At 43.9% G+C, this 25,918-nt stretch overlaps 1 protein-coding gene across 1 annotated transcript in view; it reads right to left on the bottom strand.

Moving 5' to 3' along the window:
* Positions 1–20,498: 20,498 nt before the first annotated feature.
* Positions 20,499–25,918, bottom strand: part of LOC110500720 (tyrosine-protein kinase CSK) — a 35,176-nt gene continuing 29,756 nt past the window's right edge. The window contains exons 10-12 of the mRNA XM_036960381.2: positions 25,420–25,615; positions 22,419–22,505; positions 20,499–21,709 (exon numbers count right to left, since the gene is read on the bottom strand). Of these exons, the coding sequence (XP_036816276.1) occupies positions 21,527–21,709; positions 22,419–22,505; positions 25,420–25,615 (466 nt within the window). The 3' untranslated portion in view covers positions 20,499–21,526. The remainder of the gene's footprint in view (positions 21,710–22,418; positions 22,506–25,419; positions 25,616–25,918) is intronic.

The following is a 25,918-nucleotide window of genomic DNA, read 5'->3' as shown; positions in this document are numbered from 1 at the left end:
GAAAAACTACTGGCACTTGGAAAGTTTGAGATAAGGGAGAAAGTGCGGTGGAACAACAATTTAATTTTTCACACGCAAATAGCACTTTTTGGTATTGCACAAAGCATGCCATTCCACGAGAGCAGCATTTATTGTTCATCTCGAAGCAGTGAGCCCCAATCAGTCCTCCATGACGACACAATCGACAGATTAGGCTAATGATTTCTTAGTTTGTGGGTTATGCTCAGGTCAAACAATGTTTTCCCTAATCTATTTCCAAGTCCAATTTTTTTTAAGCCCCACGAGTATTAAATTAAATGACTGAATCTGACAGACTTATTTTTTTTAAATATAAAGATATAGCCTTAATGGTATTACATGTAGGAGAAAGCAATGAGTTAGAAGAAGTCTACATGACCAACACAAAGTAAAATGCAACATTGATTTATGGCTAGCTATGTAAACATTGATTTATCCTGCAAAAAAAATTGGTAATATTGTTTGTCTTCTAATGCCTTTTTTTTAAGGGGAAAGTAATCTAAAAGTTTGGGTAATCCAAAAGTTTAACTGATTACAACTAATGGATTACATTTAGAAAGTAACCAACTCTGGTTGTAGAGCGCCAGTTTAGGGTTGCAACATTCTAAAAAAATTAATTAAAAAACGTTCCCATAATGCCCTTTTTAACATTTTTTACATTTTTTTTAAGAGTTCTTGTTTATAGATCGGGAAAGTATCCGGAGATTTTCAACCCCAGGTCCTCCCGGGTTTCCATGACAACCCCTGACCATACTTTCCCCCTTTTTTTTCAGGAGGTGAGAACCATCCTGCAACAGCCTGTACAGTCAGCTCCTCCCCCTATCACCACAGAGGCCCAATCCCTGGACAGGGCCACGCCCCCAGGCACGCCCCCTGCAGACTCGGTGGTCAGGAAGCAGGAGGTCCAGAACCTCTTGTCACAGATGCAGGGCCCTTACAACTTCATGCAGGTGAGGATTTAAACAACAACTCTGTTTAAGACTGTTTTCCCGCAGCGCTAAAGCCTAGGCATTATCTCTGACTGGTGACAGATGCAGGGGCCTTACAACTCCGTGCAGGTAAAGAAGCTGAGCTTTTCAGATTGAGAACTTTCATGTCCTCGAGGCAATTTATTTTGCAGCTAAGGGCATACAGACTATCGCATATTAAACTGTAAAAGACAACTGAAAAACTGATGTTTACTAAAAAAAACTGCAGGATAGTGCAAAGATCTTTTTAAAATTAGGGCTATGACAATATCACGATACTCGTTAGTGTCGTGGCAAGGAAACAGAACGTAAAGCAGATTTGAACTTCTTTATGAAAAACAGCCTTAATGTTTCAATCAAACAACGTTGTTGTCGTCCAGACTCACTTGTATTTTAGGGACGAACGATATATCGGTGAACATATCGGAATCGGACGATATTAGCTAAAAAAAATGCCAGCATCTGCATCGGCCCGATGTCTAGTTTAACACCGATGTGCAAAACCAATGTCAAAGTTGAGTTACCTGTATAACGTAGGTAGATGACCTACATACCTGTATAATACCTATAACGTAGGTAGATGACCTACATACCTGTATAACGTAGGTAGATGGCGTAATGTCAAAGCTGTGCCTACAGTTGAAGTCTGAAGTTTACATACACCTTAGCCAAATACATTTAAACTCAGTTTTTCACAATTCCTGACATTTAATCTTGTTAAAAATGTCCTGTCTTAGGTCAGTTAGGATCACCACTTTATTTAAAGAATGTGAAATGTCAGAATAATAGTAGTGATTTATTTCAGCCTTTATTTCTTTCATCACATTCCCAGTGGGTCAGAAGTTTACATTCACTTAATTAGTATTTGGTAGCACTACATTTTAAATTGTTTAACTTGGGTCAAACGTTTCAGGTAGCCTTCCCTTCCACAAGCTTCCCACAAAAAGTTGGGTGAATTTTGGCCCATTCCTCCTGACAGAGCTGGCGTAACTGAGTCAGGTTTGTAGGCCTCCTTGCTCGCACACGCTTTTTCAGTTCTGCCCACAAATGTTTTATAGGATTGAGGTCAGGGCTTTGATGGCCACTCCAATACCTTGACTTTGTTGTGCGGAAATCCCGTTAAATTCGACAACATCCAGTGAAATTGGAGCGCACAAAATCGAAATATTAAACATTCATGAAAATACAAGTGTCTTACATTGTTTAAAAGCTTAACTCATTGTTAATCCAGCTGCTTTGTCAGATTTAAAAAAGGCTTTACGGCGAAAGCACACCATGCGATTATCTGAGGACAGCGCCCCGCATTACAAACATTTTCCAAACAAGCAGAGGTGTCACGAAAGTCAGAAGTAGCGATAAAATAAATCACTTACCTTTTTGAAGATCTTCCTATGTTTGCAATCCCAAGGGTCCCAGCTACACATCAAATGGTTGTTTTGTTCAATAAAGTCCTTCTTTATATCCCCCCAAAAATCAGTTTAGTTGGCGTGCTTGATTCAGTAATCCACCTGTTTCCTTCGTTCAAAATGAATCCCAAACGTTACCAATAAACTTCGTCCAAACAAAGTCAAACAACGTTTCTAATCAATCTTCAGGTACCCTAATATGTAAATAAACAATACAATTTAAGACCGAGAATAGTATTACCGGATATAAATAACGAAGTGCTCACCACAATACTACAGTCAAAATGGGAGCCACCTAGAAAAATGACAAATTCTAGCTCATTTATCAAAATCCAAGCCTGAAATTCTTTCCACAAGACTAACATCTTGTGGAAGTCCTAGGAACTGCAATCTGGGAGGTAATTCCTTTGATTTTCCCAATAACAAGGATTTAAATGGGCAGACACCTCAAAAAAAAAAAAAAAAAATCAGAAAGGAGAATCCACAGGTTTTCACCTGCCATATCAGTACCGTTTTACTCAATTTTAGAAACTTCAGTGTTTTCTATCCAATACTATGCATATCCTAGCTTCAGGCCCTGAGTAACAGGGCAGTTTACTTTGGGCATGTCAGTCATCTGAATATTTTGCCACAACTTTGAAAGTATGCTTGGGGTCATTGTCCATTTGGAAGACCCATTTACGACCAAGCTTTAACTTCCTGACTGATGTCTTCAGATGTTGCTTCAATATATTCACATCATTTTCCTCACCCTTTTTCCTCCAAACATAACGATGGTCATTATGGCCAAACAGTTCTATTTTTGTTTCATCAGACCAGAAGACATTTCTCCAAAAAAGTACAATCTTTGTCCCCATGTGCAGTTGCAAACTGTAGTCTGGCTTTTTTTATGGCGGTTTTGGAGCAGAGGCTTCTTCCTTGCTGCGCAGCCTTTCAGCTTATGTCGATAGAGGACTCGTTTTACTGTGGATATAGATACTTTTGTACCTGTTTCCTCCTGCATCTTCACAAGGTCCTTTGCTGCTGTTCTGGGATTGATTTGGACGTTTTGCACAAAAGTATGTGCATCTCTAGGAGACAAAGTGCATCGCCTTCTTGAGTGGTAGGCCGACTGCGTGGTCCCATGGTGTTTATACTTGCGTACTATTGTTTGTACAGATGAACGTGGTACCTTCAGGCGTTTGGAAATTGCTCCCAAGGATGAACCAGACTTATGGAGGTCTACAATTTTTTTTCTGAGGTCTTGACTGATTTCTTTTGATATTCCCATGATGTCAAGCAAAGAGGCACAGAGATTGAAGGTAGGCCTTGAAATACATCCACAGGTACACCTCCAATTGACTCAAATGATGTCAATTAGCCTATCAGAAGCTTCTAAAGCCATGACATCATTTTCTGGAATTTTCCAAGCTGTTTAAAGGCTGTCAACTTAGTGTATGTAAACTTCTGACCCACTGGAATTGTGATACAGTGATTTATAAATTAAATAATCTCTGTAAACAATTGTTGAAAAAAATACTTGTGTCATGCACAAAGTAGATGTACTAACCAACTTGCCAAAACTATAGTTAACAAGAAATTTGTGGAGTGGTTGAAAAACTAGTTTTAATGACTCCAACCTAAGGTGTATGTAAACTTCCGACTTCAACTGTATATAGCGTAGGTAGATGACGTGCATATCTGCAGTTGAAGTCGGAAGTTTACATACACCTTAGGTTGGAGTCATTAAAACTCGTTTTCAGCATTGATGTTTTGTATGGTAGAGTTGCGTCAAGTCGATCACCGTCTCATTTTTGTTGTTGTTGATACATCTAACGATGGGACAATGTTAGCCTTCAACAATGTTAGCCTGCTGAGCTAAACTCTAGGCTCTCCGTTAAGTGCTCAGCTGCTCTCTAGCAGGTCAACTGTGGTATAGATTAGGGACGGGCACTTTTTTTCAGATATCTGAACAGTCAACATTTTTCTATTGACTCTTGACTAATTTAGAATGACTCAAATGCACATGGCAGAGGTAGACATCGGTTTGGCTAACCACACCAGCAAAATATGTGGTTTTCGCCATGATAGAACTGATTCTGTTTTGCATTGAACTGTGTCGGTTATTGTGGAAATTCTGTTAGGTGAACGCCTGTAATTGGTATTTGTAGTGAGGGAAAATAACATGCCGACTTCAGGGCATTCTGGTGGGCTAAATGTCCTGCAGTAGCTCAACGCAGATAGGAAAACTACATTCAAAAGTTTTCGTTTTATTACATTTGAGAATTTCAAATGTCATGGTATATACGTGTAGGTAAAAATGTCATGGTATATCCGTGTAGGTAAAAATGTCACCAAGGATCATTTAGACAAACTGCCTTTTTAACAAAGGGGGGAAAAAATGGCTCAAATCAATACGAATGTCCATTCCAATATCCAGATATTAGATTTAATCGTGCCCGTCCTCCCTAGTACACATAAGAGGCATTGTGCTTCTAGCTGGTTGACTGGTACACATAAGAAGTATTGTGCTTCTAGCTGGTTGACTGGTACACATAAGAGGCATTGTGCTTCTAGCTGGTTGACTGTGGTTCAGATATAGAGTGTTGGGCTCCTAGCTGGTTGACTGGTTCAGATATAGAGTGTTGGGCTCCTAGCTGGTTGACTGTGGGACAGATATAGAGTGTTGGGCTCCTAGCTGGTTGACTGGTTCAGATATAGAGCGTTGGGCTCCTAGCTGGTTGACTGGTTCAGATATAGAGCGTTGGGCTCCTAGCTGCTTGACTGTGGGACAGATATAGAGCCTTGGGCTCCTAGCTGGTTGACTGGTTCAGATATAGAGTGTTGGGCTCCTAGCTGCTTGACTGTGGGACAGATATAGAGTGTTGGGCTCCTAGCTGGTTGACTGGTTCAGATATAGAGCGTTGGGCTCCTAGCTGGTTGACTGGTTCAGATATAGAGTGTTGGGCTCCTAGCTGGTTGACTGGTTCAGATATAGAGTGTTGGGCTCCTAGCTGGTTGACTGTGGGACAGATATAGAGTGTTGGGCTCCTAGCTGGTTGACTGGTTCAGATATAGAGCGTTGGGCTCCTAGCTGGTTGACTGGTTCAGATATAGAGTGTTGGGCTCCTAGCTGGTTGACTGGTTCAGATATAGAGTGTTGGGCTCCTAGCTGGTTGACTGTGGGACAGATATAGAGCGTTGGGCTCCTAGCTGGTTGACTGTGGGACAGATATAGAGCGTTGGGCTCCTAGCTGGTTGACTGGTTCAGATATAGAGCGTTGGGCTCCTAGCTGGTTGACTGTGGGACAGATATAGAGTGTTGGGCTCCTAGCTGGTTGACTGTGGGACAGATATAGAGCGTTGGGCTCCTAGCTGGTTGACTGGTTCAGATATAGAGTGTTGGGCTCCTAGCTGGTTGACTGGTTCAGATATAGAGTGTTGGGCTCCTAGCTGGTTGACTGTGGGACAGATATAGAGCGTTGGGCTCCTAGCTGGTTGACTGTGGGACAGATATAGAGTGTTGGGCTCCTAGCTGGTTGACTGTGGAACAGATATAGAGTGTTGGGCTCCTAGCTGGTTGACTGGTTCAGATATAGAGTGTTGGGCTCCTAGCTGGTTGACTGTGGGACAGATATAGAGCGTTGGGCTCCTAGCTGGTTGACTGTGGGACAGATATAGAGTGTTGGGCTCCTAGCTGGTTGACTGTGGGACAGATATAGAGTGTTGGGCTCCTAGCTGGTTGACTGGTACAGATATAGAGCGTTGGGCTCCTAGCTGGTTGACTGTGGGACAGATATAGAGCGTTGGGCTCCTAGCTGGTTGACTGGTTCAGATATAGAGTGTTGGGCTCCTAGCTGGTTGACTGGTTCAGATATAGAGTGTTGGGCTCCTAGCTGGTTGACTTGTTCAGATATAGAGTGTTGGGCTCCTAGCTGGTTGACTGTGGGACAGATATAGAGTGTTGGGCTCCTAGCTGGTTGACTGGTTCAGATATAGAGCGTTGGGCTCCTAGCTGGTTGACTGTGGGACAGATATAGAGTGTTGGGCTCCTAGCTGGTTGACTGGTTCAGATATAGAGCGTTGGGCTCCTAGCTGGTTGACTGCGGGACAGATATAGAGCGTTGGGCTCCTAGCTGGTTGACTGTGGGACAGATATAGAGCGTTGGGCTCCTAGCTGGTTGACTGTGGGACAGATATAGAGCGTTGGGCTCCTAGCTGGTTGACTGGTTCAGATATAGAGCGTTGGGCTCCTAGCTGGTTGACTGGTTCAGATATAGAGCGTTGGGCTCCTAGCTGGTTGACTGTGGTTTCGCTATTTGGACCTTGGACATGATGATCAAGGAAGCATTTTTGATATTCAGCCATAACTGTTTTATGCTTCCTGCCTCAGGACTCAATGCTGGAGTTTGATGGGCAGCCCATCGACCCAGCCATCGTATCGGCCCAGCTCATCGACCCAGCCATCGTATCGGCCCAGCTCATCGACCCAGCCATCGTATCGGCCCAGCCCATCGACCTAGCCATCGTATCGGCCCAGCCCATGAAGCCTCCAACACAGAACATAGACCTGCCTCAGATGGGCTGTCCCCCAGCCCACCCAGAATCCTGCCTCTCACCACACACTGTTTCTGTACAGCCTGAGCCCACACAAGTGAGTTTACAGAGGGGTTTTACCACAGCATGACAACAGGTTGTCCTTTCCAAAAGCACCATAACATCATCATCCCACCTGGCCAGATACGACTGTATCCTCTGTTTCTCCTACTGCGACCTTGTTTATTACTTGATTTCTCTGTAACTCTATTGTCGACCACTCGCTTGTGGCGATTAATCCGTTTTCCCTTTTAGGGATTGTTGGAAAGTACTACTGTCTGAGGTGTGGTAGAAGTGTGATGTCTCAGTCCTCTGTTCTCCCTAGGTCCCCATGGTGTCCCCCACGCCCGAGGTCTACTCCACGCCGCCTCCCATGTTCAACTCGTCACACGCGTTAGAATCCCGACCGCAGACAGACTCCATCGACACCATCCAGGTAAATAAAGGAAGTCCTGGAATATTGTTAGACTCCAGCCACCCAAAAGCCATAGGCTGTTCCCTTTGCTTCTGCACGGCAAGTGGTACCGGTGCATCGAGTCTCGCACCAACAGGCTCCTGAACAGTGGAAAAACACGCTTCAGCCCAGCTTAAACAAGAAAAAGGGGGAATCGGGTGCTCGACTGGGGGACTTGAACATCCCAAAATAATTCCTTACCCCCAGGAGAATTCAACTGGTGACTGTCATTCCTTACCCCCAGGAGAATTCAACTGGTGACTGTCCGGGAGAATAACAAAAACAGTCGCATTCTGTTTGAGTAAATCTGATTGATTGAAAACAAACAATAGGTTTCAGCATGAATCGCCTTCATCAGAGCCTTGAGTAGGAAGGTGGGTGGCACCTACATACCCTCACAGAGGGGTGTCCCGCTCATCAGGTCAATAGAGTAGCAACTAGATGGGCTTGTCCAAATGAGTATGATCATCATTTGAAGATTCCTACACACACACACACACTCCACCTGAATAACAAGAGACAAAACATATGATAGTGACCGCTGCTCATTCAGAGCCTTAGTCTCGACACGATCTAAGCAGTCGATCCACAGTGCCCCTCTCTGTCACAATTTATATATATATATATATATATATACAATATTATAATACCAGTGTGGAAAAACAAACCCTAGCAGATTTCTCACGTTTTATCTTTTAGGGCGTGACTCTCATTCTCTCTAGTGAGCCATGATGAGACATGACTGTAGCCGTGTTCAGCTTTAGTCTCAATCATTCGCCTTTAGTCTAAGGCAGTGGTCACCATCCTTTTCTGAAAGATCACTTTTGCATTCAAAAAGCAAGCCGAGATCTACAGCTCCGATGTAAAAAAATAAAATAAAAAATGACTGTAAAAAAACATTTTTAAAAGGGAAATGCTATGCAACATTAACATACCAAAAACTGTTTTGTAAGGATTGAGGTTTGTGCAGTAAGTCAAAAAAATGATCACAGCATATTGGCTATATGCCTGGACTGCCAATGTTGTTCTCGGACCATACTATATTTCAAAACTCGAGCTTTGATAACAAAATATATCAGTTGTATCACTTGCGAGGCATAGCTGAGCATAAATTTAAATAATTCGCTTTTTAATTTTTTTTACTGGACTGATAGTACCTGATGTTCAGTCACGTTGGCAGCAGAGGGCCTCTCACGGTCCTCTTTCCTCTGGTGAGACTGGGGTGTGTTCATTCCTCCAAACAGTTGCAAAACATTTTGATGTTCAGTCACATTGGCAGCAGACCGCAGCAGAGGGCCTCTCACGGTCCTCTTTCCTCTGGTGAGACTGGGGTGGCATCATTCCTCCAAACAGTTGCAAAACATTTTGCAACTAAAACAAGCGTTTCTATTGGACAAGTTCGGGTAGGTCCCTCTCCGTTTTCATTCCATTTTGCTTCCATTTAAGAAACCTTTTGCAACAGAATCGGTGGAATGAACACACCTCTGACCAGAGAAGGGGGGGGCAGTCTTCCAACTGATGGCGACACTCCAGGCGCATTGCATTATTTTTTGCTTCTTGCACAAATGAACGTTGTTCCTATGACCCGAGGAAATGGACAATTGACGAGTTGCTAACAATAACGCAGGCCTATCGATACACTTGGCTACTCATTCATTGCAGCTGTGGAAGTGGAAGTAGGGAGAAGCACTGTTGACAGTGCTGAATAAAGCTATCCTGGTCAGCTGGGTAGGCAGAGTTTGTCTTTAAGACACATTTAAATGGTTCAAAATGGGAACACTTTGGCTACCTGGCGCACAGGGCTTCTGAATCAAGTGCACCCACCTCTCGACGTCAGGGCTTCTGAATCAAGTGCACCCACCTCTCGCCGTCAGGGCTTCTGAATCAAGTGCACCCGCCTCTCGCCGACAGGGCTTCTGAATCAAGTGCACCCACCTCTCGACGTCAGGGCTTCTGAATCAAGTGCACCCACCTCTCCCCGACAGGGCTTCTGAATCAAGTGCACCCGCCTCCAACAGCGTGAGACTAATAAAACCAAAAATAGGAGCGAAAGCCTTTCGTTGGCTTTTCTACAGAAACGCTTGGTGATCTGCTAGGAAAGCCTTGAAGATCGACTGGTCTTATTGCGATCAACCGGTTGGTGACCACTGGTCTAAGGAATTGACCAGTAGGGATATTGCATTTTCTAGAGGTTTAGGATGTTTACTATCATAGGAGCGTGTTCCTACAGAGAAGTTAGCGAGAAATAGTAGTTTCAAGCGTATCACCGTACCTTTAAAAAAAAAACAGCTTCTATCGTCAAAACGCTGCTAAATAGATAACAACCTGGCTACACAGATGGGAGTTGACCCTTGTATTGACCCATGCACACTGACACTCCAACACACGCTTCCGTTCAGCCACGAGCATTAGTGAGGTCGGGCACCGATGTTGAACGATTAGGCCTGGTTCTGTCGGCGTTCCAATTTATTCCCAAAGGTGTTCGATGGGGTTGAGGTCAGGGCTCTGTGCAAGCCAGTCAAGTTCTTCCACATATTTGGATTCCATGGCTGCCATGGAAACCCGTTTCATGACGCTCCCGACGAACAGTTCTTGTGCTGACGTTGCTTTCAGAGGCAGTTTGGAACTCGGTTGTGAGTGTTGCAACCGAGGACACGATGTTTACTGAGCTCTAAAATAAGCCATTCTGTGAGCCAGGCCTAATCGCCCAACATCAGTGCCCAACCACACTAATGCTCTTCTGGCTGAATTGAAGCAAGTCCCCGCAGCAATGTTCCAACATCTAGTGGAAAGCCTTCCCAGAAGAGTGGAGGTTGTTATAGCAGCAATGTTCCAACATCTAGTGGAAAGCCTTCCCAGAAGAGTGCTGCTATAACAGCCTCCACTCTTCTGGGAAGGCTTTCCACTAGATGTTGGAACATTGCTGCTATAACAGCCTCCAATGTTCCAACATCTAGTGGAAAGCCTTCCCAGAAGAGTGGAGGTTGTTATAGCAGCAATGTTCCAACATCTAGTGGAAAGCCTTCCCAGAAGAGTGGAGGTTGTTATAGCAGCAATGTTCCAACATCTAGTGGAAAGCCTTCCCAGAAGAGTGGAGGCTGTTATAGCAGCAAAGGGGGGGTACCAACTCCATATTAACGCCCATGATTTTGGAGTGACATGTTCGACGAGCAGGTGTCCACATACAGTTGGTCACGTAGTGTAGCTAGGTGGGGGCAACCACCATCTCTCCCTGGTGAAATTAAAGCCATTATTCCTTCCCATCCAGGTGTCCCTGTTGTCAGAGCAGCCCACTGCCTCCTCTCAGACCCAGGAGGTCTTCCAGTCTGTCAACGGCCCCAAACCCCCACACAGCTCCGGCATCAATGTCAACGCAGCACCATTCCAGTCCATGCAAACAGTAAGGTCACACACTTTTGGAGACACACACACACACACACACACAATGGCTCACGTCATCTTTCCTGAGAACCATTCTGTGATGATATTAGGAAAAGAAGCTAGGTCTGACACTCTGTTAACATTACTGAACTAAGAAGAGCATTGGTTTGGTTTGATTTGAGCCATGCATACGCATACCACTGAGGAGGCTAAGCTTCCTGCCATCCAGGACCTACAGTTGAAGTCGGAAGTTCACATACACTTAGGTTGGCGTCATTAAAACTTGTTTTTCAACCACTCCACAAATTTCTTCTTAACAAACTATAGGTTTGGCAAGTCGGTTAGGACATCTACTTTGTGCAGGACACAAGTAATTTTTCCAACAATTGTTTACAGACAGATTATTTCACTTACTGTATATCAATTCCAGTGGGTCAGAAGTTGTCTGTGCCTTTAAACAGCTTGGAAAATTCCAGAAAATGATGTCATGGCTTTAGACGCTTCTGATAGGCTCATTGACATCATTTGAGTCAATTGGAGGTGTACCTGTGGATGTATTTCCAGGCCTACCTTCAAACTCAGTGCCTCTTTGCTTGACATTATGGGAAAATAAAAAGAAATCAGCCAAGACCTAAAAAAAAAAAATGGTAGACCTCCACGAGTTTGGTTCATCCTTGGGAGCAATTTTCAAATACCTGAAGGTACCACGTTCATCTGTACAAACAATAGTACGCAAGTATAAACACCGTGGGACCAAGCAGCCATCCTACCACTCAGGAAGGAGACGCGTTCTATCTCCTAGAGATGAACGTACTTTGGTGCGAACAGGTACAAAAGTATCTATCCACAGTAAATTGAGTCCTATATTGATATAACCTGAAAGGCCGCTCAGCAAAGAAGAAGCCACTGCTCCAAAACCGCCATTAAAAAAAAAGCCAGACTACAGTTTGCAACTGCACATGGGGACAAAGATCATACTTTTTTGAGAAATGTCCTCTGATCTGATTAAACAAATATAGAACTGTTTGGCCATAATGACCATCGTTATGTTAGAAGGAAAAAGAGAAAAAAAGGGAGGGGCTTGCAAGCCGAAGAATACCAGCCCAACCGTGAAGCATGGGGGTGGCAGCATCATGTTGTGGGGGTGGCAGCATCATGTTTTGGGGGTGCTTTGCTGCAGGAGGGACCGGTGCACTAAACAAAATAGATGGCATCATGAGAAAGGAAATTTATGTGGATATATTGAAGCAACATCTCAAGACATCAGTCAGGAAGTTAAAGCTTGGTTGCAAATGGGTCTTCCAAATGGACAATGGCCTACTTCCAAAGTTGTGGGTTTAAGGACAACAAAGTCAAGGTATTGGAGTGGCCATCACAAAGTCCTGGCCTCAATCCTATAGAAAATGTGTGGGCAGAACTGAAAAAGCTTGTGCAAGCAAGGAGGCCTACAAACCTGACTCAGTTACACCATCTGTCATGGGTGAATTTTGGCCCATTCCTCAACTTATTGTGGGAAGCTTGTGGAAAGCTACCTGAAACGTTTGACCCAAGTTAAGCAATTTAAAGGCAATGCTACCAAATACACTCAATTAGTATCTAAACTTCTGACCCACTGGGAATGTGATGAAAGAAATAAAAGCTGAAATAAATCATTCTCTCTACTATTATTCTGACATTTTCACATTCTTAAAATAAAGTGGTGATCCTAACTGACCTAAAACAGAGCATTTTTACCAGGATTAAATGTCAGGAATTGTGAAACTGAGTTTAAATGTGTTTGGCCAAGGTGTATGTAAACTTCAGACATCAACTGTATATAATGTCAGAGGAAAGCCCATAAATATGTCAGAGACTCAAGTCTCCCAAGTCATACTGTTCTCTCTGCTACTGCCCAGCAAGCGGTTCCAAGTCGAGGACCAAAAGGTTCCTTTTAACAGCTCCCCAAACCATAAGACTGCTGAACAATTCATCAAATGGCCACCTGGACAATTTACAATTTGCTTTATCTTGGCCAGGTCGCAGTTGCAAAATGAGAACTTGTTCTCAACTAGCCTACCTGGTTAAATAAAGGTAAAATAAAATGTAAAATAAGCATTGACCCCCCCCCCCCCTCCCCCCTCCCTCTTTATTTTGTACACTGCTGCTACTCGCTGTTTATTACCTATGCAAATGTCAGTTCACCCCTACCTACATGTACAAATTACTTCAACTAACCTGCACACTGACTAGGTACCGGTGCCCCCTGTATATAGCCTCGTTATTTTGTTTTTATTTTTAAACTTTTAGTTTATTTGGTAAATATTTTCTTAACCAACAGCGCAGTTCAAGAAGAGTTAAGGGCTTGTAAGTACGAATTTCACGGCGTACTTGTATTCGGCGCATGTGACAAAGTTTGATTTGACGAGCTACACTTGGACAAGGTTGAGTAGCAACAGATTACATTCCTTAGTTTGTGGCAGGGATTGGCCTGAAACACAAGTCCCAGATTGTGACTAACTCTGACCTTTTCTCAATCTTTTCAGGAAGTACCTATTGTTCATGGTTGAACCACAGTACTCACCAGGCTGCCTTATTCCCCTCAGGTATTCAACCTCAACGCCCCTGTCCCGCCAGCCAATGAGACGGAAGCCTTGACCCAGGCCAGCCAATACCAGAACAGCTACAGCCAACAGGGCATCAGCAGCCAATCACAGCAGACGGAGATGCAGACGGAACAGCTGCAGTCTGGTGAGCTAGCAGGGTTAGAGCAGTTTTTGGCTCTTTTCCCACTTCTGAGCAAAACCGAGTGGAGCACCATTGTGCTACTGTAACCATCCTGGAAGGACAATGTGAACACGTTGAACAACGATATTTCATGACTGGTCTTAAAATTGCCATTTTACATAAACATTTTTTTTTTCCCCCTGTAGTGGTTAGTGCCTTCCACTCCCAGGACCTATCCCTGCCCAGCCAGGACTTGTCCCAGGGGCAGCAGCTCAGCCAGCAGGGTACAGGGTTTGGCCCTGGGGCCAGTCACCAGGCCCAGTCCTTCTACAACAGCAGAGGCATGACCCGCGGAGGGCCACGTAATGCCAACGGCTACAGAGGTCCAGTATCGGTCCTCTACAGTCACTGTTAACTACTGCAGGGCCACACAGCATTTATTTTTATATTTTACCAGGCAAGAACAAAGAATAAATTCTTATTTTCAATGACGGTCTAGGAACAGTGGGTTAACTGCCTGTTCAGGGGCAGAACGAGAGATTTGTACCTTGTCAGCTCTGGGATTTGAACTTGCAACCTTCCGGTTACTAGTCCAACGCTCGAACCACTAGGCTACCCTGCCGCCCAGCATCTTCATCAACTCCAAACTCCGAACTCCTGTTCACTTTTGGAGTTGATGATATTGTGTTTGAGAAGTGAGACTTTTTTAAATGGCAGTGCATCTAACTTGAGTGTAACGATCCATTCCAGGGTGTGACAGTTACCGGTCTGCCTTCACCAACACTCCTAACTCTGGATACCAACAGGCCCAGTTCAACACACCTCGGGACTACTCCAACGGGGGCAACTACCAACGGGGGGTAAATAGCTTTTGACCTTATCACTCACACAGGTTTGGGATGGATGTTGAGCTAACATGCTCAGGACCAGTTTCCCGGACACGGATTAAGCTCTGGACTAGAAAGCACTTTCAATTGGTGGATAATTATTATTATTATAATTTTTTTTTTTGTTGTAGTCCAAGACTAGACTTAATCTGTGTCTGGGAAGTTGTCCTTCCCTTTTGCCATAAGGGATCTTGGATGGTCACAAATGTTCTGTTTGGCATCTATAAGAGCAGGGGGTGGCAGGTTGCCTAGCGGTTACGAGCAGTGGGCCGGTATCCCAGAGCGGACTGGTTTTGTGTTCCTTCTCCTTGCCATATTACTGAATAGTCTCATTGTATTTGTTAGGAATCTATAAAGGACTCTACTCTCTAAGAACTGTCAATTATGTTTTGTCCCTCTTTCCCCCGCCGCTTCAGGACGGTTATAATCAGGTAGACCGTGAAATGCTGAATCAGAACTACAAACGTGGTGCGGGTCAGGGACCCAGAGGTGTGTCTCGAGGAGGCAATGCCCAGGCCATCAGGTCCTGATCGGGCCTGTTTGACTGACTCCGACTGCTGGTTCCAACTCACTCCTTGTCCTTTTGGCCCTAAGGGATCACACACACCGTACTGAATGTTGATCTGCTGTTTGTTCAGCGACCACCTGATCGCTGGTGGACATGTGACATTTTCGTGCAAAATCTGTTTGCAGTCAACACCTCTGAACAGAGGTGTTAAGTATTGTCAGCTAGAAAAAGCTACTGGTCTGTCTGGAGACGTAAAACCAGTGTACTGGTAGACTGACTTAGGTCTCTCTTTTTTTGTTGTCCCGAGTGAGACAAGGATGCAACAATCGCATGTGGAGTCTCCACCATATTGCGTCTTACAGATCTGTAACAAAAAAAAATGTAAGGGTCCAAGGTGGATGGGGCGGGGGGGGGTGTGTGTAAAGGAGCGAATTGGGACAGGTTTTAACTGAGCGACAACATGCCACGCCACACTTATTCAAGATATCCAGAATGCAGTTTGCCCCCACCTCACTTTTTATTTGTCATGTGGTGTTCCTCAATAGATAAAAAAAAAATATTTAAAAAATCCTGACTTTTGGATCAAAGTTATGCCTGCTTTGACATTTAAAAGAAAAACAGATTGGTTTTAAAATGAGTCTGAATATACAAGCCAAGCTGTAAATCCGACAAACGGGTTTAAGCATTCCCTGTTTTTTGAAACAAATATTCCTGTAAACTTGAAAGTTTTCATTTTTAGGAAATAACACACACTCTGTCACTGCTGGTCCGAACCCCCAGGAGTACTTCTCTGTTCTCTTGCCCAGTCCCCCCCCCCCCCTCTTATTTTCATTAATGTGATTTTGGGTTCTAAAAAAGTATTTTTGTTTTTAATTGTTTTTTTTTAAAGAATCTCTCAATTCCTCAGTTTGTAAATTGATGTTGCATCGAAGGGTTTCAATAAAGATGTTGCATTATCCTTGATTTGTGGTCGAATGCGTCCAGTGTCGTCTATTGCTGAGTGATTCAGGAGCAGCAAGGATCGAACAAGATGGTTTCCTTGTTGAATTGTCTTCTCCATAGAGATTGCAGCAGATGGATAACTTGGAGTAAAACAGGACAGTGTGGATTACTAGAACATGTTTCCAAATCACACGATTTGACCATCATTATAAATTCTGGTGTGTGTGTGTATATATTTCACATTGTTGGGTGACGTGTGTGATATATATATACACTGCTCAAAACAATTAAGGGAACACTTAAACAACACAATGTAACTAAGTCAATCACACTTCTGTGAAATCAAAACTGTCCACTTAGGAAGCAACACTGATTGACAATACATTTCACATGCTGTTGTGCAAATGGAATAGACAACAGGTGGAAATTATAGGCAATTAGCAAGACACCGCCAATAAAGGAGTGTTTCTGCAGGTGGTGACCACAGACCACTTCTCAGTTCCTATGCTTCCTGGCTGATGTTTTGGTCACTTTTGAATGCTGGTGGTGCTTTCACTCTAGTGGTAGCATGAGACGGAGTCTACAACCCACACAAGTGGCTCAGGTAGTGCAGCTCATCCAGGATGGCACATCAATGCTAGCTGTGGCTAGAAGGTTTGCTGTGTCTGTCAGCGTAGTGTCCAGAGCATGGAGGCGCTACCAGGAGACAGGCCAGTACATCAGCAGACGTGGAGGAGGCCGTAGGAGGGCAACAACCCAGCAGCAGGACCGCTACCTCCGCCTTTGTGCAAGGAGGAGCAGGAGGAGCACTGCCAGAGCCCTGCAAAATGACCTCCAGAAGGCCACAAATGTGCATGTGTCTGCTCAAACGGTCAGAAACAGACTCCATGAGGGTGGTATGAGAGCCCAACGTCCACAGATGGGGGTTGTGCTTACAGCCCAACACCGTGCAGGACGTTTGGCATTTGCCAGAGAACACCAAGATTGGCAAATTTGCCACTGGCGCCCTGTGCTCTTCACAGATGAAAGCAGGTTCACACTGAGCACATGTGACAGACGTGACGGAATCTGGAGACGCCATGGAGAACGTTCTGCTGCATGCAACATCCTCCAGCATGACCGGTTTGGCGGTGGGTCAGTCATGGTGTGGGGTGGCATTTCTTTGGGGGGCTGCACATCCCTCTATGTGCTCGCCAGAGGTAGCCTGACTGCCATTAGGTACTGAGATGAGATCCTCAGACCCCTTGTGAGACCATATACTGGTGCGGTTGGCCCTGGGTTCCTCCTAATGCAAGACAATGTTAGACCTCATGTGGCTGGAGTGTGTCAGCAGTTCCCGCCCGTTCCCCAGACCTGAATCCAATTGAGCACATCTGGGACATCATGTCTCGCTCCATCCACCACAAACTGTCCAGGAGTTGGCGGATGCTTTGGTCTGGGAGGAGATCACTCAGGAGACCATCCGCCATCTCATCAGGATGCCCAGGCGTTGTAGGGAGGTCATACAGGCACATGGAGGTCACACGCACTACTGAGCCTCATTTTGACTTTCTTTAAGGACGTTGGATCAGCCTGTAGTGTGGTTTTCCACTTTAATTTTGAGTGTGACTCCAAATCCAAACCTCCATGGGTTGATACATTTGATTTCCATTGATCATTTTTGTGTGATTTTGTTGTCAGCACATTCAACTATGTAAAGAAAAGTATTTAAGAATATTTCATTCAGATCTAGGATGTGTTATTTTAGTGTTCCCTTTATTTTTTTGAGCAGTGTATATATACAGTGGGGCAAAAAGTATTTAGTCAGCCACCAATTGTGCAAGTTCTATGTACACTTCAACTATTACAGACAAAATGAGAGAAAAAAAATCCAGAAAATCACATTGTAGGATTTTTTATGAATTTATTTGCAAATTATGGTGGAAAATAAATTACACCAGTCTAATCTCAAGAGTTGATAGGCTTGAAGTCAAACAGCGCTGTGCTTCAAGCATTGCAAAGAGCTGCTGGCAAAACGCTGCTGCCTACCATCGCTCAGTCAGACTGCTCTATCAAATATAAAATCATAGACTTAATTATAACATAACACACAGAAATACAAGCCTTTGGTCATTAATATGGTAGAATCCGGAAACTATAATTTCGAAAACAAAACGTTTATTCTTTCAGTGAAATACGGAACCGTTCCGTATTTTATCTAACGGGTGGCATCCATAAGTCTAAATATTCCTGTTACATTGTACAACCTTCAATGTTATGTCATAATTATGTACAATTCTGGCAAATTAGTTCGTAACGAGCCAGGAGGCCCAAACTGTTGCGTATACCCCGACTCTGCGTGCAATGAACTCAAGAGAAGTGACACAATTTCACCTGGTTAATATTGCCAGCTAAACTGGATTTATTTTTAGCTAAATATGCAGGTTTAAAAATAAATACTTCTGTGTATTGATTTTAAGAAAGGCATTGATATTTATGGTTAGGTACAGTCGTGCAACGATTGTGCTTTTTTCGCAAATGCGCTTTTAAATCATTCCCCGTTTGGCGAAGTTGGCTGTCTTTGTTATGAAGAAATGGTGTTCACAACAAGCCAGGCGGCCCACACTGCTGCATATACCGTGACTCTGTTGCAAGAGAAGTGACACATTTTTCCGAGTTAAATGCATGTTAGCGGGCAATATTAACTAAATATGCAGGTTTAAAAAGATATACTTGTGTATTGATTTTAAGAAAGGCATTGATGGTTAGGTACATGTTGGAGCAACGACAGTCCTTTTTCGCGAATGCGCACCGCATCGATTATATGCAACGCAGGACACGCTAGATAAACTAGCAATATCATCAACCATGTGTAGTTAACTAGTGATTTATGATTGATCGATAGTTTTTTTATAAGGTAAGTTTAATGCTAGCTAGCAACTTACCTTGGCTTCTTACTGCTCCTCGTGGAGTGCAATGAGAGGCAGGTGGTTAGAGCCTTGGACTAGTAAGGTTGCAAGATTGAATCCCCGAGCTGATAAGGTTAAAACCTGTTGTTCTGCCCCTGAACAGGCAGTTAACCCACTGTTCTTAACTGACTTGCCTAGTTAAATAAAGGTATAAACATTTTATTTTTTATTATCTGCCAAATCGGTGTACGAAAACTTGAAATCGGCCCTAATTAAATCTGTCGACCTCTAGTCAAGATGTCCAATCTAAAAAAAAAATCTTCACTCCATCAGCTGCAAACTCCCTGATGACATCTTTGGTAACCTAAAACAGGGCAGGTTAAATCCATGTATTCAACGCTGAGTCCAGTGGGCTAAATCAGGGTCACAGTGTTTCTTGGTAGTCATAAATAAATATACTTAGAAACCAAAGTATACACCTCACACACATGGTTATGAGCTTAAAAAAAATACACCTGTATCATGTCAGATTTTAAATGTATTACATTTTGAGTGCGTTTGTAAATTCACTCTGGCTATCTACTCGGATTTCAGAGCGCAGAATAGCTGACGAGGCCGGTTTCAGTAAAGCACAAAAAAAAAGCGTAATTAAAAATTGTTGCCAGCAGCAGTTACAAACGCTCTGGATAACATGAAAACAGCCTAACCAGCTCTGCTAGGGCGAGTAAAATGGTCAGTGAGGTTCTCATTTGTGTCTGGAAATAGCTGGTAAACGAGCCAATGTTTGCCAGTTAATCTTGGGTGCCGTTGTGAGGTCAAAGCGTCCAGTGTGCGCTCTGAATTTATGAACGCCCTGAGAGCGAAACTCAATTTACAAATGGACAATCTGACAACAATCTGGATTTAGAGTGCTATCTGAGCACACTGCACTCCAGATTGAATTTACGAAAACCACCTTTATATACATCACAGAAGACTGAAATATAACACAACCACCCGATAGAGTTCAAAATCACAATTATAACATTTGATAGTGACAGACAACCAATATCTCATTTACCATGATAATATTGCTATTCTGTATCTACTAAATAATGGATGACTGTGAAGCTCTGCGGGGACCAGACAAGTGTTTTTATACACAGTAAGGTGAACAGTATTATTTCCTGTCCGATTATCATGTACTATAGATGTTCAAATCAATGCATCATGGACTCAGAGAAACAATCTGTCCAATTTTCGTACTCGTCCAGTGTCCTTTTCGGACCACTGTGGATCGCAGTCATTCTGTGTTAAATAGATATTAGTTTCTCGAAGGTTGAGAAGCTGACGAAGCCATTGAGATGGGAACTCCGGAGTAGATAAAGGATAACAAGCTAGCTGTTGGGAGTGAAATGTCTCGGCTTCTCGAACTGGCTGGCTATTTATTTTCACTTCTCAAAAATAACTTTGTCTTCAGCCAGGTCAAAAACAATATATATTGTAGACTTGGATACTTAGCACTGTCGCAGCTGTCAATAGAATACATCAGCTTCATCCAATGCACATTTTACTGGGAAATAAATGTACGCAAGGATCTTTAAACCTGCGCGATTACTTTTTCAGCGCAGATGCTTGCTTTTTGTTTTCAGTGCTCATTTCCCTGTTGCACCACTACGTTGCAACCGTGAAACAAGTCCCCCATTCCACCGGAAGCTAAATAATAGTTCCACAACTATATTCACAAACGCACATCACCAAAGAACAAAATAAGACAAGTCTCAAAACATTTAAGTGGAATGATTTAATCATCTCAGCAAAGTAAAAAATAACATTAGAATCAGGGCTTTTCATCCCACATGCACAGTTCCATTTGAGTTCAACTTTATTTATTTTACTCTGAATATTCCAAGACCCTTAAATTTATCTGTTACAAAAGTATTACTTTTTTCCTTCTCCAGAATGTATTTTCCCTCTGGTACCCATGCTCTTTGTCATGTTACAGGTCATCAAATACTTTTTTTCCTGGAGGATTTGTCCTGCTTTCCAGTTTGGTAAATGTGAGATGAACACTTGTCCATAAGAGAGAAGGATGTGGAATGAAAATTAGACCATGTATAAAACATAGAAAAATAGAAAGAAAGAAAAAAGGCAAGCGTGTAGAGGCGTGACGTGTCTGTGGGGATAGTCCTGCGTTCATTCTGGAGGCACTTTGGCACAGATTAATACCCTTTTAACCCGTATGGGTAGAGCGCAGGGACATGGGAAGTGTAATACCTGGCTCTGGGTGGATTCACACTACTGAGCCAAGCTCTACCTACTGCACTGGCCTGGTTATACATCGAATGTAAAAAAAAAATAACATATTTGAGCCAGCACGGTGCGAGAGTGTGAAAGGAGTATAGTACCTCACGACAGGGCAGGATTGGTTTGTTTGACACTGGGTACACACTGTAGTCAGCCAGACAGACACACCCACTACTGTACTGTAGTACAGGCAACCCTGAGGTGTGGGGGGGGGGTGCCAACAAGTGGCAAAAACATTTCAACAGAATGAGAAATGATAAAACATCAAGTCAGAAAAGCAGTGAACTTAACACAATCGGGTGGGATTCTTTCATTTATGGAGAAAAATAAAGGGAGGAAGGAAGATCTCTGACTGAGGTCTCGATAAAGGCAGGTCCCATCACAAAAGAAGAGCAATCCTTGTCTGTCCTCTCTCTCTCTCTCTCTCATCATTTCTCTACCTCCCCCCTCTTCCTCAATGAAAGGAGAGCCGCCCTTGTCCTCTCTCCCCTTCCTCCTATTCCTATCCTCTCAAAGGTAGAGCTCCTTGGCTAGGATATGATGCAGTTTCTCCCGGAGGACTCTGAAGCGAGGTCGCACCAGGGGGTCCAGGGTCCAGCACTGCTTCATGACTTCATACACCACCTCAGGACAGCCGTCCGGGGCGTCCATCTTGTAGCCCTTCTCTACGCGTGGTACCACCTCCTTCAGAGGCTGAGGGAGGAGGAGAAGGTCGGGATGAGGAAATCGGAAAATAATAAAAAGGTGAAGAGGGGAGTGGACACGGGAGTCATTTATAGAGGATCAGAGTGGACACGGGAGTCATTTATAGAGGATCAGAGTGGACACGGGAGTCATTTATAGAGGCTCAGAGAGTGGACACGGGAGTCATTTACAGAGGCTCAGAGTGGACACAGGAGTCATTTACAGAGGCTCAGAGTGGACACGGGAGTCATTTAGAGGATCAGTGGACACGGGAGTCATTTAGAGGATCAGAGTGGACACGGGAGTCATTTAGAGGATCAGAGTGGACACGGGAGTCATTTATAGAGGATCAGAGTGGACACGGGAGTCATTTATAGAGGATCAGAGTGGACACGGGAGTCATTTACAGAGGATCAGAGTGGACACGGGAGTCATTTATAGAGGATCAGAGTGGACACGGGAGTCATTTATAGAGGATCAGAGTGGACACGGGAGTCATTTATAGAGGATCAGAGTGGACACGGGAGTCATTTACAGAGGATCAGAGTGGACACGGGAGTCATTTATAGAGGATCAGAGTGGACACGGGAGTCATTTATAGAGGATCAGAGTGGACACATTTCAGATTTATTACATCAACTCTTAACGGCTTAGATTCATATATACTCTATAGCTGTCACACACCTGCCAATCTGTCCAGGCAAAAACATATACTCACAATTCTGGGGTAAGGCACTCGGCCAAAGGAGTAGATCTCCCACAGCAAGATCCCATAGCTCCACACATCTGACTTGGTGGAGAATTTCTGTTGATCAACACAGCATTTCAGCTCATGTGTAACACACACAGTACATCATTAAAATGGTGCCAATCAGCAGTACAATACTATCAATATATTCTAAAATCTCAAGTCGACCTCTAACCCCTACACTCCCTGTAGATCTCAGAGGATTAGATAAGTGTAAGCGATATGGTGGTAGCTCCATTTTGTCCTCTTGATAGGCGAGATGGAATTGCTACCATATTGCTTTACACCTATCCAATCTCCTCCAATCAAAACACGTTCCAAGAGTAGGGGTGGGGCCAAACCTTTTGGCTCAAGGGCCACATATTATACGTGTGACAAAACATGTGAAGCCTTTATTCATTTTCACGTCGACACAGCAACAACTAGTGAACTGTAGGTGTGCATATGCCTGCAGAACCATTTCTGCCCTTGTACCCCTTGTTTTGTTGTGAACACATTTTTCACAAAATTGATATCATTTATATCATCACAGACACCGTCAAACACATACACAGATCCTGCATCTCTACCCTTGTAATGTGCAAACTTAAAAAATATTATATGACTGGACACATGCAAAATGTAAAAAGCACGTGTAAAAAAATAATAAAAGATTCTAAAATTTGAGTGAAACATCTGTTTCATGTCTGTTTCTGAAAGCATATTAAGGAACAATTCTCATCTCCGTTGTGAGCCATATTTACAGTTATCCAATCACCTCAGCCCAAACCTGACTGATTAGTTATTACCTGTATCCAGGTGCATTGCTGGATAATTCTCACTGCATCACCATCACCTTGGAAAAGCATCATCCTTGCCTACCCCAGTCACGGTTATATGAGTCTTAAAATGTGAACAATGGGTCTGGGTCACCTATCTTGGCAAGGGAATTTAAAAAAGTCTGTGGTCGTCTTTGATATTGAGATTCTCATAAACAGCTGACAAGTGGTCATTTATTACATTTGACCTGTGATGGGATTTGTTGTAATTCATGACTGAGAATGTTTTTTTTCACACACATATCTGGGCCTGAATAAAACAAGCACCGTTTGGGCTTTTTTTAATGTTTGGGAACTTTGTTACATTCAGTGAGCCGTAGAACTGGTGGTCTATTGTTGCCGTTTTGTACTTCTCCTTTTAAAACACTGTCACATTAGATGTCGATGAGCTACAATTGTGAGTCTCTGTGTCTGTGTGTGTCTGTGTGTCTCTGTGTGTGTCTGTGTGTGTCTGTGTGTGTGTGTGTCTGTGTGTGTCTGTGTGTGTCTGTGTGTGTGTGTGTCTCTGTGTGTCTGTGTGTGTGTGTGTCTCTGTGTGTCTCTGTGTCTGTGTGTCTCCGTGTGTGTGTCTGTGTGTCTCCGTCTGTGTGTCTGTGTGTCTCTGTGTCTGTGTGTCTCTGTGTCTCTGTGTCTCTGTGTCTCTGTGTCTCTGTGTCTCTGTGTCTCTGTGTCTCTGTGTCTCTGTGTCTCTGTGTCTCTGTGTCTCTGTGTCTCTGTGTCTCTGTGTCTGTGTGTGTGTGGTAGTGCTTTCTCACTGTCGACAGACAGGGGGCCATGATACAAGCTCCATCTCAGTTTCGATCTTGGTGAAGTCTGAGAAGAGGTGGGAAAACTCTGCATGCAACTATGTCCTGATGTGGGTGTGTTCTGTGGCGAAACATGAGCAAAAGACTTGCTGCTCATTGGCCTGGAGAACAATCGTACGTTGGGCCTTGAACATCGTACGTTTGGCCTTGAACATGAGGCCTTCCTTGCCTTTTCCTGAGAGGACAGATTGCTAGCGTAGTTATTAGCATGCTTGCTTGAAAAATGACAATTGAGATTATATTCCTTAAGGAGAAGTTTATCTAAAGTTTCATGCATAAACACGTGTATTTTCATCAATGTTTATGATGAGTATTTCTGCAAATTGATGTGGCTCTCTGCAAAATCACCGGATGTTTTGGAACTACTGAACATAACGCGCCAATGTAAACTCAGATATTTGGACATAAATATGAACTTTACCGAACAAAACACACATGTATTGTGTAACATGAAGTCCTATGAGTGTCATCTGATGAAGATCAAAGGTTAGTGATTCATTTTCTCCATTTCTGCTTTTTCTGACTGTTTTGGCTGTTTTTCTGTGACTTGGCTCTGACCTAACATAATTGTTTGGTTTGCTTTCACCGTAAAGCCTTTTTGAAATCAGACACTGTGGCTGGATTAACAAGAAGTTTATCTTTCAAATGGTGTAAAATACTTTTTTTAATTATGAGATTTGTTTTTTTGCCCTGCACTTTCACTGGCTGTTGTTGAGGTGGGACGCTAGCGTCCCGAATATCCCAGAGAGGTTAAACGGCAACACTTTCTTGGCACATATGTCCAATATTAGTGAAACACGTATTTTGCTGTCCATTCTTCTTTAAAACAACATTCAGTCCACTTCTCATTTTCGCAGCACTCGTTTTTCACGTCAAAAGTCGTCAAGGAATGAAGTGGCTGTGATGACGGAGCGCGCCGCCAGGCCACAGCACCATCTATTGGAAACACAGAGAGCACCGCCAGGCCACAGCACCATCTATTGGAAACACAGAGAGCACCGCCAGGCCACAGCACCATCTATTGGAAACACAGAGAGCACCGCCAGGCCACAGCACCATCTATTGGAAATACAGAGCACCGCCAGGCCACAGCACCATCTATTAGAAACACAGAGAGCACCGCCAGGCCACAGCACCATCTATTGGAAACACAGAGAGCACCGCCAGGCCACAGCACCATCTATTAGAAACACAGAGAGCACCGCCAGGCCACAGCACCATCTATTGGGGAAACAGAGCGCACTGCCCTCCTTGACAAAATACAAACCAGTTGAGCTATGGAAAACGATCAAATTCGATAGCGACATTGAGAACATTTCAAGCTAGCTCTAGCACGTTCTAGCCTACCTTTTCCCTCAGAGCCTCTGGCGAGGTCCACTTGATGGGCAGTTTGGCCGTGTCCTGATTGGATGAGGCCTCTTTGGTCAGGCCAAAGTCGCTGACCTTAGCGATGTTTTCGTCGGACACCAGGACATTTCGTGCCGCCAGGTCTCTGTGGACAAAGTTATTGGCCTCCAGATACTCCATGGCCTCACACACGTCACTACGGAGGAGGAGGAGGGAGGAGGGAGGAGGGGGCGGGGGGAGGAGGAGGGGGCGGGGGGAGGAGGGGGAGGAGGAGGAGGGGGGAGGGGAGGGGGAGGAGGGACACAGGCAACATTTAGTTTAATTATTTCATGTACAGTTTACATTGGCAGTGAGGTCTCTGTTCAAGTTGTTGGCATCGAGATACTCCATCGCCTCACACGCAAGTCACAATGGGGGGGGGATGGGTCGACATGTAAAGAGTCTGACAATGCTAACCAAAATTGACAATGTTACAATTCCAACTGGCTGCTCTAAGCCA

The sequence above is a fragment of the Oncorhynchus mykiss genome, chromosome 2 (genome assembly GCF_057628025.1).
Source record: "Oncorhynchus mykiss isolate SJ-2025 chromosome 2, ASM5762802v1, whole genome shotgun sequence".
Taxonomy (NCBI): domain Eukaryota; kingdom Metazoa; phylum Chordata; class Actinopteri; order Salmoniformes; family Salmonidae; genus Oncorhynchus; species Oncorhynchus mykiss.
This window is presented reverse-complemented; position numbering and strand designations above follow the sequence as displayed.